General features: G+C 41.9%; 2 protein-coding genes across 5 annotated transcripts in view; both read left to right on the forward strand.

The window, feature by feature from the left end:
* The window catches only part of LOC120372811 (cell surface hyaluronidase-like), a 76,938-nt gene that overhangs the window by 49,648 nt on the left and 12,567 nt on the right, over window positions 1-14,723 (forward strand). The window contains exon 20 of the mRNA XM_039490208.1: window positions 11,858-12,040. Coding sequence (XP_039346142.1) covers window positions 11,858-12,040 — 183 coding nt within the window. The remainder of the gene's footprint in view (window positions 1-11,857; window positions 12,041-14,723) is intronic.
* LOC120372809 (cell migration inducing hyaluronidase 1) overlaps window positions 1-14,723 on the forward strand; it is a 138,717-nt gene that overhangs the window by 37,432 nt on the left and 86,562 nt on the right. The window lies entirely within an intron of this gene.

The following is a 14,723-nucleotide window of genomic DNA, read 5'->3' on the forward strand; positions in this document are numbered from 1 at the left end:
CACAGTATTAAAACAGATTCAAATTTATACACAGCCCCTGGGTCTCTGACAATACCCAGCCAGAGATCTGGTCCCTTATTCAGGCAGCAACATAAATCACGTATCATGTATTCAAAGCCCCGCAGTATGGTTAGTTTCACAAAAGACAACAACAAGAGAACCACGATCAAATCAGTTGAATGGGGGAAAGCTGCCTGTCCTTAGATTTTTTTTTTTTTTCTGATCAAGAAACAGTTGTCAGGCTGTCTGGTTTGAAGAAATACACTGAAAGAAAACCACAATTTTGCTTCATATAAAACTTCTTACTAGCAAGAGTCTAGAAAGAAACAAGCGTCGCAAGTTCCTGTTCATTCTGAATAGACTAGACGCTCTAAGTAGGGCAAGAACTGAAATGATGTAATGGGAATGATGAAGAGTTTAGGCTGCACAGGGGAAGCACTGAGAAAAGAGGTTCTCATGGAAGGGCAAATTAACTGAGGGGAAAAGAGGATTTTGATTAAAAACACTGTCTGTTAAGCATTTCCAAAGTGACCGTTACTTCAGTGCAGCATTCTTATTATTTTTGGAATGGAAGAAATAACAAGTCAAGATGTAGACAATCCAAGTTAGACCCCTTGGGAAGTTTTTACCTGCCTTAATATTTCTTCTTGTTTGTTTTTTTTTAAACACAGAGTACTGTGAATAATCAACCAAAAAATGAACACTCTTGACATAGTGAAGAATGTACAAAGTGCATATTGAGCAAAACCAAGAAGAATGAATGATAAGCTTAATAGCAGTGTCTTGGGAGTAGTAATTGCAGTGCAGCTTTATTAAATCATTAAATTATGTTTACCTGGCATTGGTAGAGCAGTGGATAGCTACATCAGGGATACTGATGTTTCAGCTAGGCAGCAATAGTGTTTTTGAGTTGGCTAAAAGAAGGTCGGGGGGAAATAAAGAATTTGACAGTGGGATGCGTACCAGGATTTGGATTGCTCCAGCAGTCAGGCATAATACTGATGCTGAATACTTGTATGGTTAACTCCTTCATTGCCACCAGAAATTCCATAAATCCCAACAGCGGTAATTTACATTTAGTTCAGATATCTGTTTAAGACAGTGATACTCAGACCTCAGTGGTTCAGGAGCCAAATTTGTGATCAACACTGCCCAAAAGAGCCACAGTAGCATGAATTCATTATTTCATGTTCTGTGTATGCGTGAATGAATGTACTCAGAGCAAACTGACTGACCAGGTATTCTACAATTGGTTAATAACACAGTAAAAGCATCCTGATTGGTTAATAATTAAATCACACAGTGAGTGGCAGGAAACACAGTAAAGAGCCACTTGCAGCCCCTGACCCTCAGTCTAAGTATCACTGGTTTGAAAGCCTGGAGCACTGAAATTCACTAGGTGGGCCAGAGGGGTAAATGGAGATGCCTCAGTTGGAGTCAATGTGAATTGACTCCAGGTGAGAATCTAACCCATTGTGTCCAGCAGCGCTGCACAAGTGTGTATCTAGGATGCTATTTGGAGCCCAAGCACTTAGGAGGAGCCCTCCCTTTTATTTGTGACTAGCTGAAGGAATGTCATGGAGGTACCTCTTCAGTGTTGATTTCGATGGCTACGTGAGGATTACAGTAATTGTGACACCCCTCCCCTCGAAATTCCTTCAGTTTCCACTAAAAAATGTAAATCAAACAAAAACTTGACCTCTTGAACCACCACTTGCTGCCATCTGTGGCTCTGGGGTGGAAACTCTTGTACAGGTATGTTGCATGAAGAAAACTGATTTCCTTTCCAGTGAGAAATGCATGTGACTTGTTGGGTATGGCAGTTGGTTCACCAGTTGATTTGATATAGAAAATCAAAGTCGTTAAAATCTGCAGATTGAGCTTTAAATTAGTGTTGGGCATGTCCAGGCTGGCTCAGAAAGGAACATTTTTTTGTCTTCTAGTGCATAGTGTAGTCAGGTGGATGTGAGTTGTAGTATAAGGATAAGATGAAGGTGTGCTATTGAGGGCTCTTGAAACTATTAACATAGGACCTGGTAACTTGCAAACATTTTGGCAACTGAGCAGAAAGAGAATACCAATTGGAATTTTAATTATCGGGAATTTTAATTATCGGGAATAAAGTCCCGTAGAACCTATCAAAATATTCTGAAGCTTGTTCTTGTCCAGCATAAATTGTGTGTGAAAGTTTCATGAACAGAGACCTAAGACCTCTCCACAATGTATCTCATCTCTCTGTTGGCCGATATTCCTCATCGAGGCTGTTTCAATGTTCCCTTGTTTTTTTGTTCTTCATGGAGGGATGGAAATATCTGTAAAAACTAGGTTAAGGGCTCTGCTCAGCACTAATATCCATTTGTGAAGCACAAAGAACCACAGAAGCTTGTTAGGTGAGGGAGAGGGAGGGGGAGAGAATCTGGAAAGCTAGGCGGAGACTATAGGGAACATTGTGTGTCTCTGGTAAGTGTCTCCTCTCAGACTCTGGAGAAATGGTCCAAAGATTGGCACTTCATACAGTAGGCAAAGTCCTTTAATTTAATGACCTAGTCTTTGTCTGTGTGCAGATTCTCTAATCTTGCAAGAGGCTAAAGCAAAGACGATTATCAAATGCATGGTTCAGTGCAGTAAATCAGTAGGGTTTATTTGTGTTATCAGGAAAATTTAAAGAGGGCTCAAATCACCTCAAAGTAAATGTCCAAAGCATCATGTGGTAAATTGTGCTATGGAAATAGCCTGAAAAGCAAGGGCAATTAGGCTGTACATTCAGCATTACTAATGAGCACCAGCTAATACCGCTGTACTTGTTAACGCTAAGAGAGAAACACTTTTCCCCCATCCGCTGTGATTCAGCTGACTGAGGGAAATACCAGGGTGTAGCTGAATAACAGACTTAATAAATTGGTGAGGTCACTTACAGTCAAATCCTCACAATCCCCCACAAAACCTCCCTGCGGATGCTCTGATCTGCCTTATTGCCATGGACTGTGGAAACTCTCATGGCAGTCTTCATAATGCTTTATTCATTGGTACTGTCTCGTGGCCTGATGCTAAGTGTCCACTGATGTCAATAGAAGCTGATATACTCAGCACGTCGTAAGAGGTGCTCAGCACTTCATTGAACCTCTGCAAAGGTTTCAGTGATGGGGAAGGACTGGGGGGCTTTGGTTTTGTACTATTCTGATTGGAAGTGAATGAAATTGGATGTATTCATGTTTTCTTTGGACTCAGACACTGGCATATGGAAGGGCTGAATATTTACATTTCTATAAAAATGGGCACAGGAGGCTGTGTTTGGATTCTCATTTGTATTAGACTGAGGTCTGAAGGTCTGGTTCCAGGCTCTACCAGAGCTAGGGTTTGTGATCATATTCAATAGTGTTGAAATTTTCTGAACAGGAACCGGAAAAAAGGAGTTATTTTGAATCTGACCCAGAACTCAAACCACAGGGGTAGGTTCAGATCGCCTCTTCACCACTCCCCTGTTCCCCATGCCTCAAATTTGAGGTTCTGATTTGGGCCCATGACTAACTTCTAGATGAAAAGGTGGCACTTTAACACTTTTTCCATGTTTAGCAAAGTGAGATCTGGATGAGTGTTTTGATCTAAATGACCTAAATTATCATAATGTGCCCTTCAGCATAAGCAAACCGTCTATATTCTCCAGCTCCCCAGATGAAACGCCAAGGCACTAATAGTATTTGGCTTCATATGAGCTGGTTTGAACTTTGAAGGGATTATTGCCTACAGCTGCTTTTTTAGTATGATTCATGCTTGTAGCTACTTATCTTGTGTACAATTAAATTCTTTACCAGTGATGCAATCTGGAGGAAAACAAAGCAAATAAAACCAGGCTAGAATGAGCTTGTTGCAAACATGCCCAGCTGATGGAGATTTTTTTTTTTAAGTTGTGGTTTTATTCTTTTATAAATTAACTAGTGTATGAGCAACCCTTTGCTTCTGCCATTATTACCTGGACTGATAAATACACAGGAAGATGAAAGCAAATTTTCTGCAAATCAAATTGCTATTGGCAGCTTTAGGGCTGCAAGCATCTTTTTGTTATATGTATATACTGTAATTAGCACAATAAGTCTCTGATGGTTGGTAGGGGCCTCTAGGTGCAGCCAGGATACAAATGATCAATAATAATAATAATGTGCTACTAGATGTGAGTTAGGGTATCACCATCTGGCCCTAAATATGCTGATTATATCCCAGTTCAAATTCAAATATCCAAATAACATAGAAATTAGTAAATATATTTAAACTCTCTGTGTCTCAAAAATAATTTTTCTTACTTATCTTTGATCCATTAGGTTAATCAAATAGATTGGAGCTGTAGTGAGATGTTTTACTGTTAAGAAAGGAGCTGCAATGTTTACAGAAACCTTGGAATGCGAGTTGCTTAGCTGTAGTTGCAAATTATTACTGTAGTAGCATATGTGGAGTTGGCGCTAATGTTTTTGAGTAAGCCTGTGAAACAGCTTTTGTCACCCTCTGTCCCCAAACCTGTCCTCCTGTCCACTTCTGTGCCCAGGGCTGGCCTGAGGATATTGGGGAAGGTTAGCGAGGTGACTCTTAACTGACTCATTTTACATAATAAACATATGGGAAGAATGTGTGGGTCAGGCAATCTGTAGACCCATCCCTACTCCCAGCCTTCTAATGCAGATGCAGAACCCAGCTGCATGTTCTTTTCTACCCTAGGAAGTCATTTACTTCGGTTTATTTTGGGTTTCATTTTCAAGGCTGTCTCCAGGAGGAAAAGGGCTAGACATGTTACTTTTTCTTTTCTCACCCACTGGAAGCTGAGATTTTTCTTTATTTTTTTTCCTCTCCCTTTCCCCAAACCAGCGGGTCTTGTGGCTGTGAATTTCACAGGTCCCACAGACCTGTTCTCACCATATGTGCGTGTGACATGTTCACAGAAAAATAGCAATACAGTACTGGATAATCCAGTTAAGGAGAGAAAATTAAAAAAATGAAATCGTTACTTTCAAGAAAGCCAGTGTGTTAGGGAAAAAATATGATGTCAGCGAAACTCCTAATATTTCAGTACAGGTTTTCTTTGTAGTCTGAATGTAAGGTTCTATTAGCCAAATACTGTGCTGACTCCTTTTCCATGCCTCCTAGCTATCACCAGTAGGGTTGGAGCTTTAATTTGTTGGACCTCAAAAATATAACCCCCTTTGCCTAAAGTGGCATAAATGTGAAAATGAAATGGTGTGTGTGAATATTAACTATCTCTGTCAATTATCTATGCAGATTTAGGCTCTGTTAGTTGGTTCACACCGCTCTGGCAATGTAACATGCTCTCCATTTGTCACTAGAACTGTAGTGAGTTGTTTTTCAGAAGCGGCTAGTCTTACCAAGGCCTTGAAAAGGAAAATTGCTGGCTGTTTGCCTGGTAGCTGTCTTGTCCCTGTGAGGACTTGAATGTGCTTAATGGACTGGAACTGAAGAAAAAGCCTTAAAAAGAAATTTGAGTGGATGGGATGGACAGCTCTAGTGAGCTACTGGGAAACATGGACTCAAGGCCAGTCTGCTGAAATGGAAGGTGTGGGAATTGGGGGTGGAGGAGGGCAGTGAAGATACTCTCAGGTTTGTTCTCAGCCTTTTTTCCAATCATGAGTGGAGAGTACATCACACTCCCCTTTCCAAGTCAAGCACTGGAGTGGAGTTAGCCTTCAGGAGATGGCTGCTGTGTTTGTTAACTTGGCTGAACTTGGCTCGTTATCTGAGCTTTTGGTGGACAGATAACGAGCCTGCAACCAGACAGTTCACTGTATCTGAAGACTCCTAGGAGAAGTGAACTGATCACTCAAACTGCCTTCTCACTGAGGTCAATGGGAAATGCAGATGCTGAGCACCTCTTGGGATTTGCTGCTAAGATGGAGTGAAAGCTTTGAGTATGATCTTTTTTTGTCATCTTCACTTCAGAATTCTCTGTGTGTGATTTATATTACCCATTGGGATATTAACTTTCAGAGCCGTGCATGAGGATTTCTATTTGAAACTTTCTTATTGATGTGAATAGGAATCAAATGACACGCTTTGAAAATACATTTCATTGTGCTTGTATAGGTTGGGGAGGGGGGGGGAATCAGAGGGCCATTTTTAACTCAGAGTAATAATAGTTTGGGGGAAACTGACCTAGTGAGCAAAAATCTCCCATTCTCCTGACTTCTATATTTTGGAAATCAATTAATCTTTATTAATTCCCAATATGAGCTGCAGGCAGCTATAACCACTGGATTTTTTTTCTCTGCTATTTAGGCTATGATTACACTACAGCCCCTACAGCAGTGTAGCTGTAAGATCTCCTATCTGTGTAGCTGCTCTGTGTTGACAGGAGAGAGCTCTCTCGCCAGCATCATTAAGCCACCCCAACGAGGGGTGGTAGCTGTGTCTGTGGAAGAGCATCTCCTGCCAACACAGTGCTGTCAACACCAGCGCTTTTGTTGGCGAAACTTATGTCGGTCCGGGGTGTGTTTTGGGTTTGTATTTTTTCACAGCCCTGACTGACAAAAGTTTCACTGATAAAAGTACTAGTGTAGACACAGCCTAATTCTCTAGCCACATTCTGTTCTGCACTGGTACTCCAGATTTTCACCCGTGAGATCAGAATCTGGTTTGTAGATTTCATAGTCATCAGCCATAGAACAAATCATGTCCACAAAATCTTCATGGTGGTTTTCAGGGACAGAACACTGCACTTTAGACTCTCCAGTAGCGAGAACCGTATCAGGGCTCCTTATGTTCTCCATAGGCCAGCAACGATGACTGTGTCTCCGCTGAGCAGCTTCCAGAGGCACAGCTGTGCCACTAACGCCATGCCACTGTAAGGCACGCAGTGTAGCCTCTCTTTGGCAGGAGACAGCTCTCCTGCCAACAAAATAAAACCACCCCCAACAAAGGGCTATAGCTTTGTCGGTGGGAGATGCTCGCCCACTGACAAAGCACTGTCCACACCAGTGCTTTTTGTCAGACAGGGGTATGGTGGTGTTTTTTGGTTTTTTTCCCTCCCCACACCCTTGAGCAACCAAAGTTTTATTGATGAAAGTGCATTGTAGACATGGTCACACACATTTGGCTCAGGTCTGACATTCCAGCCTCTAGAGGGCAATGCTCCACCTAAACCTATATGGTCCAAGAACTTTCTTTGCCCTCTGCCTGTAGGAGGGGGCAGCAAACAGATGTACACTCTTGTTAAACTTAGCTGAACCTCTTGTCTGTACCACTCCAAGTTATACCATTCTCACTTCAGATGCAGATTTATCACCATACCAGAAAAATCAGGCATTACTGTATTTCCTTGTTTATTCCTAGAAACTACTAGCATCAGAAATGCAAAATCTAGACCCTGTGAATATAAAATACTTTGTGTGTACTAAGGGAATATGTCAAACTTTTTCCTTTGGGTCTTTCATTTGGGGTCTTAGGCACTCTTCTGGGTCTTTTGGAGCTGTGCTTTGAACTGAACAGTAGAGGGAGGTTCAGCTTTTGCTGGAATTACTATGGGACTCGACAGTAGTAAACTACAGATCTATCCTGTGTCCAATAATAGGAAATCTCTGAAGTGGTGTGTTTTTGTGGGGAAGGATAGCTCAGTGGTTTGAGCATTTGCCTGCCAAACCCAGGGTTGTGAGTTCAATCCTTGAGGGATCCATTTAGGGATCTGGGGCAAAAATCTGTCTGGGGATTGATCCTGCTTTGAGCAGGGTTTTGGACTAGATGACTTCCTGAGCTCGTTCGCATCCCTGATATTCTATGCTTCTCTTTCCTTTTTCCACTTCCCCCTTGTTGCTTCATTTGATCAAGAAGTTCAGCAGCTGGCAACAGCCAAAGGAACTTTTTAAACATTTTGGTATTTTTGCTTCGCTTGGGGAGTCAGAACAGCAAATATCAATATTGCAATAAAAAAAGGCCACAAGACAGCCATTTCCAAGAGAAAATAAACAGTGCTAAGCAAATGCATAAAAAAAAAATGAAATACACTGTGTGGATTGTTGAATGACAGTAACACAGGAGCAGAAGCTGCAGCGCTGAGATATGCCTGTGCCAGTAGACATTTTAAGTATTCAGTTTAATATTTGAAGATATTTGGTAGGACTCAGTAAACCTTGACTTTGTACCAGTTGTTATTTAGCTTTGCTTCTTCAGGTGCCAGTAGTCTGGCGAAAAAACAGAGAGGAAACTGACCTCCCAAAATTTTTTTTAAATCCCCTACTATGAGAATGAAAGGAATAAGGTCACCAGTAAAGGTTGTAAACACAGCTATTTTCTTTCATTAAAGCTTCTAAAATATCTGACTTTGATTTTAATTTCATTTTAAAGGATCAACTCCAAAAAATCAGACTTTCTGCTTGAAAATTGTTAACCCATTGTTACAAGTAAATCCTCATAACTAAAAGAAGAAAATCTGTCTGCTTTCTATATTTGACAGCATTTTATCTACAGTCGGTTTCACTACTTCCTTTTGTACAATCTGCTAATCACCATCCCCTTTTATTTTGATCTTTCATTCAGCATGAGGGAATCTAAAACTACAGATTCTCACAGGGGACTCAGGCAGGTGAAGTACTGCAACTACTTTTAGAATCTAGTCTGTTCCAAAAGATGAATTAAAATCAAGGCATCCCTTTACAGATATAAAAATATAATATTTGTAAACGTTTCTCTTTATGATAACAGGAGCAGCTCAGAAAAATGATGGAGGAACACAAGCCCTATTGGCTTTCAGTGGCTTTGGAAAATCCCAGCTGATATTGCTTACATGTTAGGAAAGGCGGAACATGGCCCATTTTGGCTCAGAGATGCATGCCAGTCTAAATTTAGCTTGATTCATCTGTGAGAGTTCTAGCTGTTACTTTTCCAGCTGAAAACAAGAATCCAAACAGAGAGGTTTAAGTTCAGAAACACGGAGGAGCCATAATTTAACTGCTCTCCAAAAAAAACAACCAAGGTGTGTGTGTGTGTGTGTGTGAGAGAGAGAGAGAGAATATAAGGCTTCCTGCAGCTAAAGTTCCAGCCACAAAGTTCTCTACATTCATCACTCAACAGCGAGCAGGAATAGCTCCCATCTTTTCTTTTGTGTGCAGTCATCTCAGCCTAAATCTTCTGCTGACCCATTAAGCTACATTGCCTGATTGTTTACAGCCACTGTATCGGGAGGCTGCATTTCCCTTGCAGTCCTGGCAATGGTTGCAGAGAGCAGGGCCAGCTGTAGGTTTTTTGCCGCCCCAAGCAAAAAAACAAACAAACAAACAAAAAAAACCTCTGAGAGTGCAACTGTCGAAGCAAAAAAAAAAAAAACCAACCAAAAACCCTAAACCACCCAGAATGCTATCCCTGGAATTGTGCCGCCCCAAGCATGTGCTTGGTTTGCTGGTGCCTAGAGCCGGTCCTGGCAGAAGGGCTCTGACCTTGTACATTTCTGCTCACCAAAAGCAGTGCAGGGTCCTACATGGCATCATCTGTTATCACTGCTTTGCTTGTCCTGGGTGCCACAGACAAGCAAAGCAAAATGTATGGATGATGGTTGTCAATGACTCATACAAAACAACCACCCCACCCCCTTTACAAAATAGCCAAAGTAGCTAACATGAGAGTTCAAAACAAAACTAGGATTAAATAAGAGGCTGTTTTATTGCATCTTGTTTAAATGTATTTAATCAATTGTTTTTGTTTTTATATTTAACTGACGACTCCAGACTTTTTCCTCTCCCTCCCCACTGTTCTAAAGCTTTGCTGTGGTAATATCCTTAAGGCTTATGTATGCCTGTGAGAACATTCACAAAGAAAGGCTTGTTTTCATGAAGAGATCTCACCCTCAATAAATTTCTTTCCAAAATCCAGTCAGCCCCATCATGTTGGCAAAAGGCTTTAGTGCCTGGGGACACTCAACCGTCTCAGCTGTTCTCTCATGTGTCTTCCTTCCCCCTTCGCTTTCTTGTTTGTATTCAGTGCTTTTCTCCCCCATGGGACTGTAACACTGCGCAAGAGTCAGTTCCCAGCCTTTCAAGGAGGTGTCGGGATGTTTCTGTGGCAGCATCTCCAGGGAACCCAATGTGCTAAAGCAATGCAAAGAGAGGGAAAAAAATCACCCTTAAGAAACAGTTGTGTTCTTGGGACACTATCCTAAAAATATTCCATGACCATGGCTCTGGTGTAGTTCCTCTAGTTGGAGGCCAATATGTCTGAAAATATCTCTTGTCTCTAGTTGTGCTGAGTGTGGCACAGTTGGAGTTACTTAAAATCTAGAGGTTAGTATTTGGCTCAGTGTGATGGGGCCTGGGTATAGGAATGTGGTTTATTATTCTAGAACCGCTTGCCCTCTATTCCACCTTGTAATATATGTTTGTTGTTTGTTTGTTTTTTAAACATAAACCAAGATGGGAAAACCAGGAGGAACTTGAACGGCTCCAATGGGATTGGCTTTTGCCTTCAGTGCAGCTAATGCGGAGATACTTAGCGAAAGTCTTGGCTTTTAGATTCCCAGAACTCCCCAAACCAAATCCATTTGCCTCCATTTACGGCTACATTTGCATGGCTGGCTGGCAACTCTGCACTGTATAAGTCATACAGCCCTCACAGAGCAGCTGAGTGGAATAATAAATTCATTTCTACTCCAGAGGTGTAGGGCCTTGAAAAGACACTGGAGGATATACAGGGTTTTCTCTGTCTCTGAACCACATCCCATCGTGTAAACAGGAATCCAAGTATTCTTAAAAATATTTTAAAACATCAACAGTCAGAAATCCCAGAATCCCATCTTCTCTTTGGGACAATTGGTAAAGTTAACCATGCCAATGGTTCAGATGCCTATATGTGGCACAGAGTCACTGAATAGGAGAACCAGAAACAATGAAAGCCACACTTTTTTTTCCCTTTATTTCCCCCCCCCTTACGTAGCCTTTCTATGACTTGCAGCTTCTTTCTCTTGTTCTACAAAAAATTCTCTAAGCTAAATGCATCTGGAAACCATGATTTGCTGGAAAATTCTCCTCAGTCGGTTTCTGAACTGTACTGTAACACCTTGCATGGTCCTGCTACTTGTAACATAGGTTTACAGGTTTAAACCAGTTTTCCTCTCCGCAACAGTGGCAGTGGAAATAGCCGTGGTAGAGCCAGGGCGTAAAGTCAACTCGCATTCTTCTCAGTTGGCTGTCATCAGCACATGGCTGAAATTCTGGAAGACTGGAGTTAAAAGACCCTCTAACTATAGCCCTATTTATTATAAGTTTAGTATTGGAGAGAGGGCTTTAATGGAAACCACAATAATAAACTTTGCTATAAAGTGGAAGAAGCAAGTCTCTTTAAAGTATGGCTCTGGTTCAGCTCAGAGATTTCTATATAATTCCTGTATCAGTGCCCCTGTTGAAATGTCTGCTTGAAACCAGCTCCTCCTGCTAGATGAACAAAACCAAGCCTAATGGCCTTTCAAGAGATGACAATGGACATCATGAAAAGAAATTCTGTCCTGTAATAAAGCCTGGAGAATTGCTGTCTCCGGGTCGTATTGGATGCTGAGAGCAATTCTCTGATTTTAAAGCAGTTCTGGAGCCCAATTCAAAGCCCAGTGAAGTCAATGGGAGTCTTTTCTGTGGACCTAGTGGTCTTTGGATTGGGCCTATAGTGACAAGAAGCAGTTGCTTCCAAACAAGGTGAATCCCCAAGTTAGTTTGGTTGGGCTTTTTCAAAAGGGGAAGGGGTGTTGAAAACAAAGACTCTTTCTACCCCTTAAATATTGTGCTTGCAGCAGGAGACCTTTTCTCATTTCTTTTCAATTCCTTGAACACTTACAAGCATATATTTTTATCTCTCTCCTCACTCCCTTGCACCATTTTGCCAACAGAGGAGACTGGCTGCACGTTGCATTATGTTATCCCAAGGAGGCTGTTTTCACCATTGTGGCAGACATCTACCAGCGACAGACGGGGAGAGTGCACAATGTAAAACACTACCTAGCAGCCCCTTCCTGGCCCAGCGTGCTCAACAGAACGGGCGAGCGGCTCTTCTACTTCGACAGTGCGTTGGGGTGAGTGGGACTCCTAACCACAGGCCTCAAGACTTGCCAGGACAGCCATCTTAAGGAAAGAGCATCCCACATTAGGGACCCTTCTCCCTCATCTGCCTTCCCTTATCTCCCACTGCTACCTCTGTGTTCAGTGCTTCGCTCCTCACTCTAATGTCTTTCAGGCAAGTTTCTGAGAGTGAAGACTGTATTGGTGATGAGAAGCTGTGCATCACTAGGGTGAGGAAGGGGGAAGTTAGTTAATTTGGGGCAGGGAAGAGAGCAGAAGAGGCAAAAGGGTAGCAAAGCAGGAAACCAAAATGGTGGGGGAGGGGGGGAGGGTGAAGAAAAAATGGCATCAGTCCTGTAAGCCATCCATCACCTTCCAAAAAACTTCCTCAAGCTTCTGGGTGGAACTTGGCAGCACTAAGTTAGTCCCGTTTGATCCTCAAAATTTGGCATTGATTCCAGTAAGAACCGAATCCCAAGGCAGAAGTTTACAAGCTTATCTGCATTCTCTGAGCTTAAATCCTGCCAGAACAGTCTGTCTTGTGCTATTTTGGCACTCTCACTTCCAGCTGAAAAAGGGAATTCTGGGTGAAGAAAATATAAATTAATGAGGGAAGATAACCAAGCATTTGCAAACTTCTAAACTAGTTAGTCTTGATTAGACTTTTGGGCAAAGTTTCAGGGTGTGTGGGTGTCTTATTTTATCTGACCTCCAATGCCCAGGTCTGCAAGTTCTGCTTATTGTGGTGCTATCTGCAGAAGCAATATATTTTAGCCTTTTGCTGGAATTGACCGTCAGGTGATATCAGAACATAAATATTATCATATTGATTTTTTTTAATGTTTATTCAGATTGATATGACAGACACTACTAGTGTCTATATTTCTGCCTGACACCAGACCTGTTCCATCTTCACTCTGCAGTCTGTGCTCCTTCCAAAAGAAAATTTTAAGATGGGGGGTTAAGCTATGCTCTGGTGTAAATTTGGAATAACCTCTTGGAAGTTGAGTCGCTCCAGATTTACACGTGTGTCACAGAGAGAGCACAGTTTGGCCCACTGTCTGTATTACAGGGATAGAAAATGCAGAGTTATGAAGAGCATCTTTGTGACAGGCTGTGGAACTTTGAACTGCCATTCACGAAAGCGAAATTAAGGGGAAAACACAAAAACAATAATTGTGTTAAGATTCTACTGCTCAGTAATTCCGCCCCCCCACCCGAGAAAGTTGCTTCTCTCTCTCTCTCTCCTGGCTTCAGATCCTTTGAAAGTGCTGGGGGCTACACCCCCCCACTGGTGTCCACATCACTAGAATGGTGGTCATTGTGTTGATATACATATTAAAAACCATCACACATCAAGAGACTATCTATCTGGAGTAGGTGACCATCCTGGGGTGGTGATTCCAGTGCACAGTGTGGCTGAGAGACTTAGAACTACCTTTCACAGATTGTGTGCCTGAGCGGGTTCAAAAGGGGAAGCCCTGGATGATTCTCACATTTTGACAGTGTGAGGCAAGCCTTAAAGAAGAGGCAGAGGCAGAGTTGCCCCTCTGGTACTTTTCAAAAGAAATTCTAGGGGCAGACAAAATGTGCTCCTGAGCCCAAAACTTTCCCTCTGTTTATAGCCATGTGGCTCTCATGGCCGGCAGTGGGGTTTCACAGGTATGTGAGAGGTTTCACAGATGTGTGAGAGCAGAATTAGGCCCCCAGTATTGAATTTTGCAGAGCAGTGCTTGTGGGGGAAAAAAAAGTGAATTTAAAAACAAAACAATGAACAGAAACAGCATTAAGAACCACAGGGGAATACAGGATCTCCACAAGTCCAAATGTTATAACCTCTCTCACCCTTCTCCACTTTGCTGAAACTCTTCCTAGCCAATAAACTAATATCCTTGGGATAGACATGTCTTGTGCTTAAGACACTTGATGGGGGACTCAGGTGACCTAGGTTCTAGGCTCAGCTCTGCCACAGACTTCCTGTGTGACTTTGGACAAGTCATTTATGCTCTGACTCAGTTGCCCCTCTATTAAATGGGGAAAATAATCCTTTGTCTTGTCTATTTAGATTGTAAGGTCTGTAAGGCAAGAACTCTCTTACTGTACATGTGTAGTGACCAGTGCAATGGGGCTGCGATTTTTGAGACCTGTGGCTTCTACCATCATACAAATAATGAATAGTAGTAATATTAATAAGACCCAAATATCTTCCATTAAAGAAAAATAGAAAAACCACAGCTTAGTGCTCTGCTAAAGTACTTGCAAAAAAGGTATGTGTACCTTTGTACACAATGTGCACTGCCCATTGTACCTAACCTACCAATGCAGCGAACATTGAAGTCAAGTCACAAATGTCAGATTTTAAAATAAAAAAAGGAAAATAGTCATTCATTCAAACACTGTATGTGACCAATCAAATCCTGGAGTGTATATTATGCTATGTGGGACTCAGCAATGCTGTAAATGTGTTCTCATGATAGGAATTGTGAAATAATTATTTGCTCATTTGTTCTCTCTTTCAATCTGTACAAAATGTTACCCAAATGGTGCAAACAGATTATTTACCAGGGAAGTGCATGCGAAAGTAGTTACTCATGAGGGTATGCAGGGGACAGAGCCGTGAGCTGCCTGCTGTTCTTTTCGACTTTGAACACAGATTGATGGGCCTGACCTGACTCGGTTCTGGAACTACAGGGCTGT

Source organism: Mauremys reevesii, linkage group 10, assembly GCF_016161935.1.
Source record: "Mauremys reevesii isolate NIE-2019 linkage group 10, ASM1616193v1, whole genome shotgun sequence".
NCBI lineage: Eukaryota > Metazoa > Chordata > Testudines > Geoemydidae > Mauremys > Mauremys reevesii.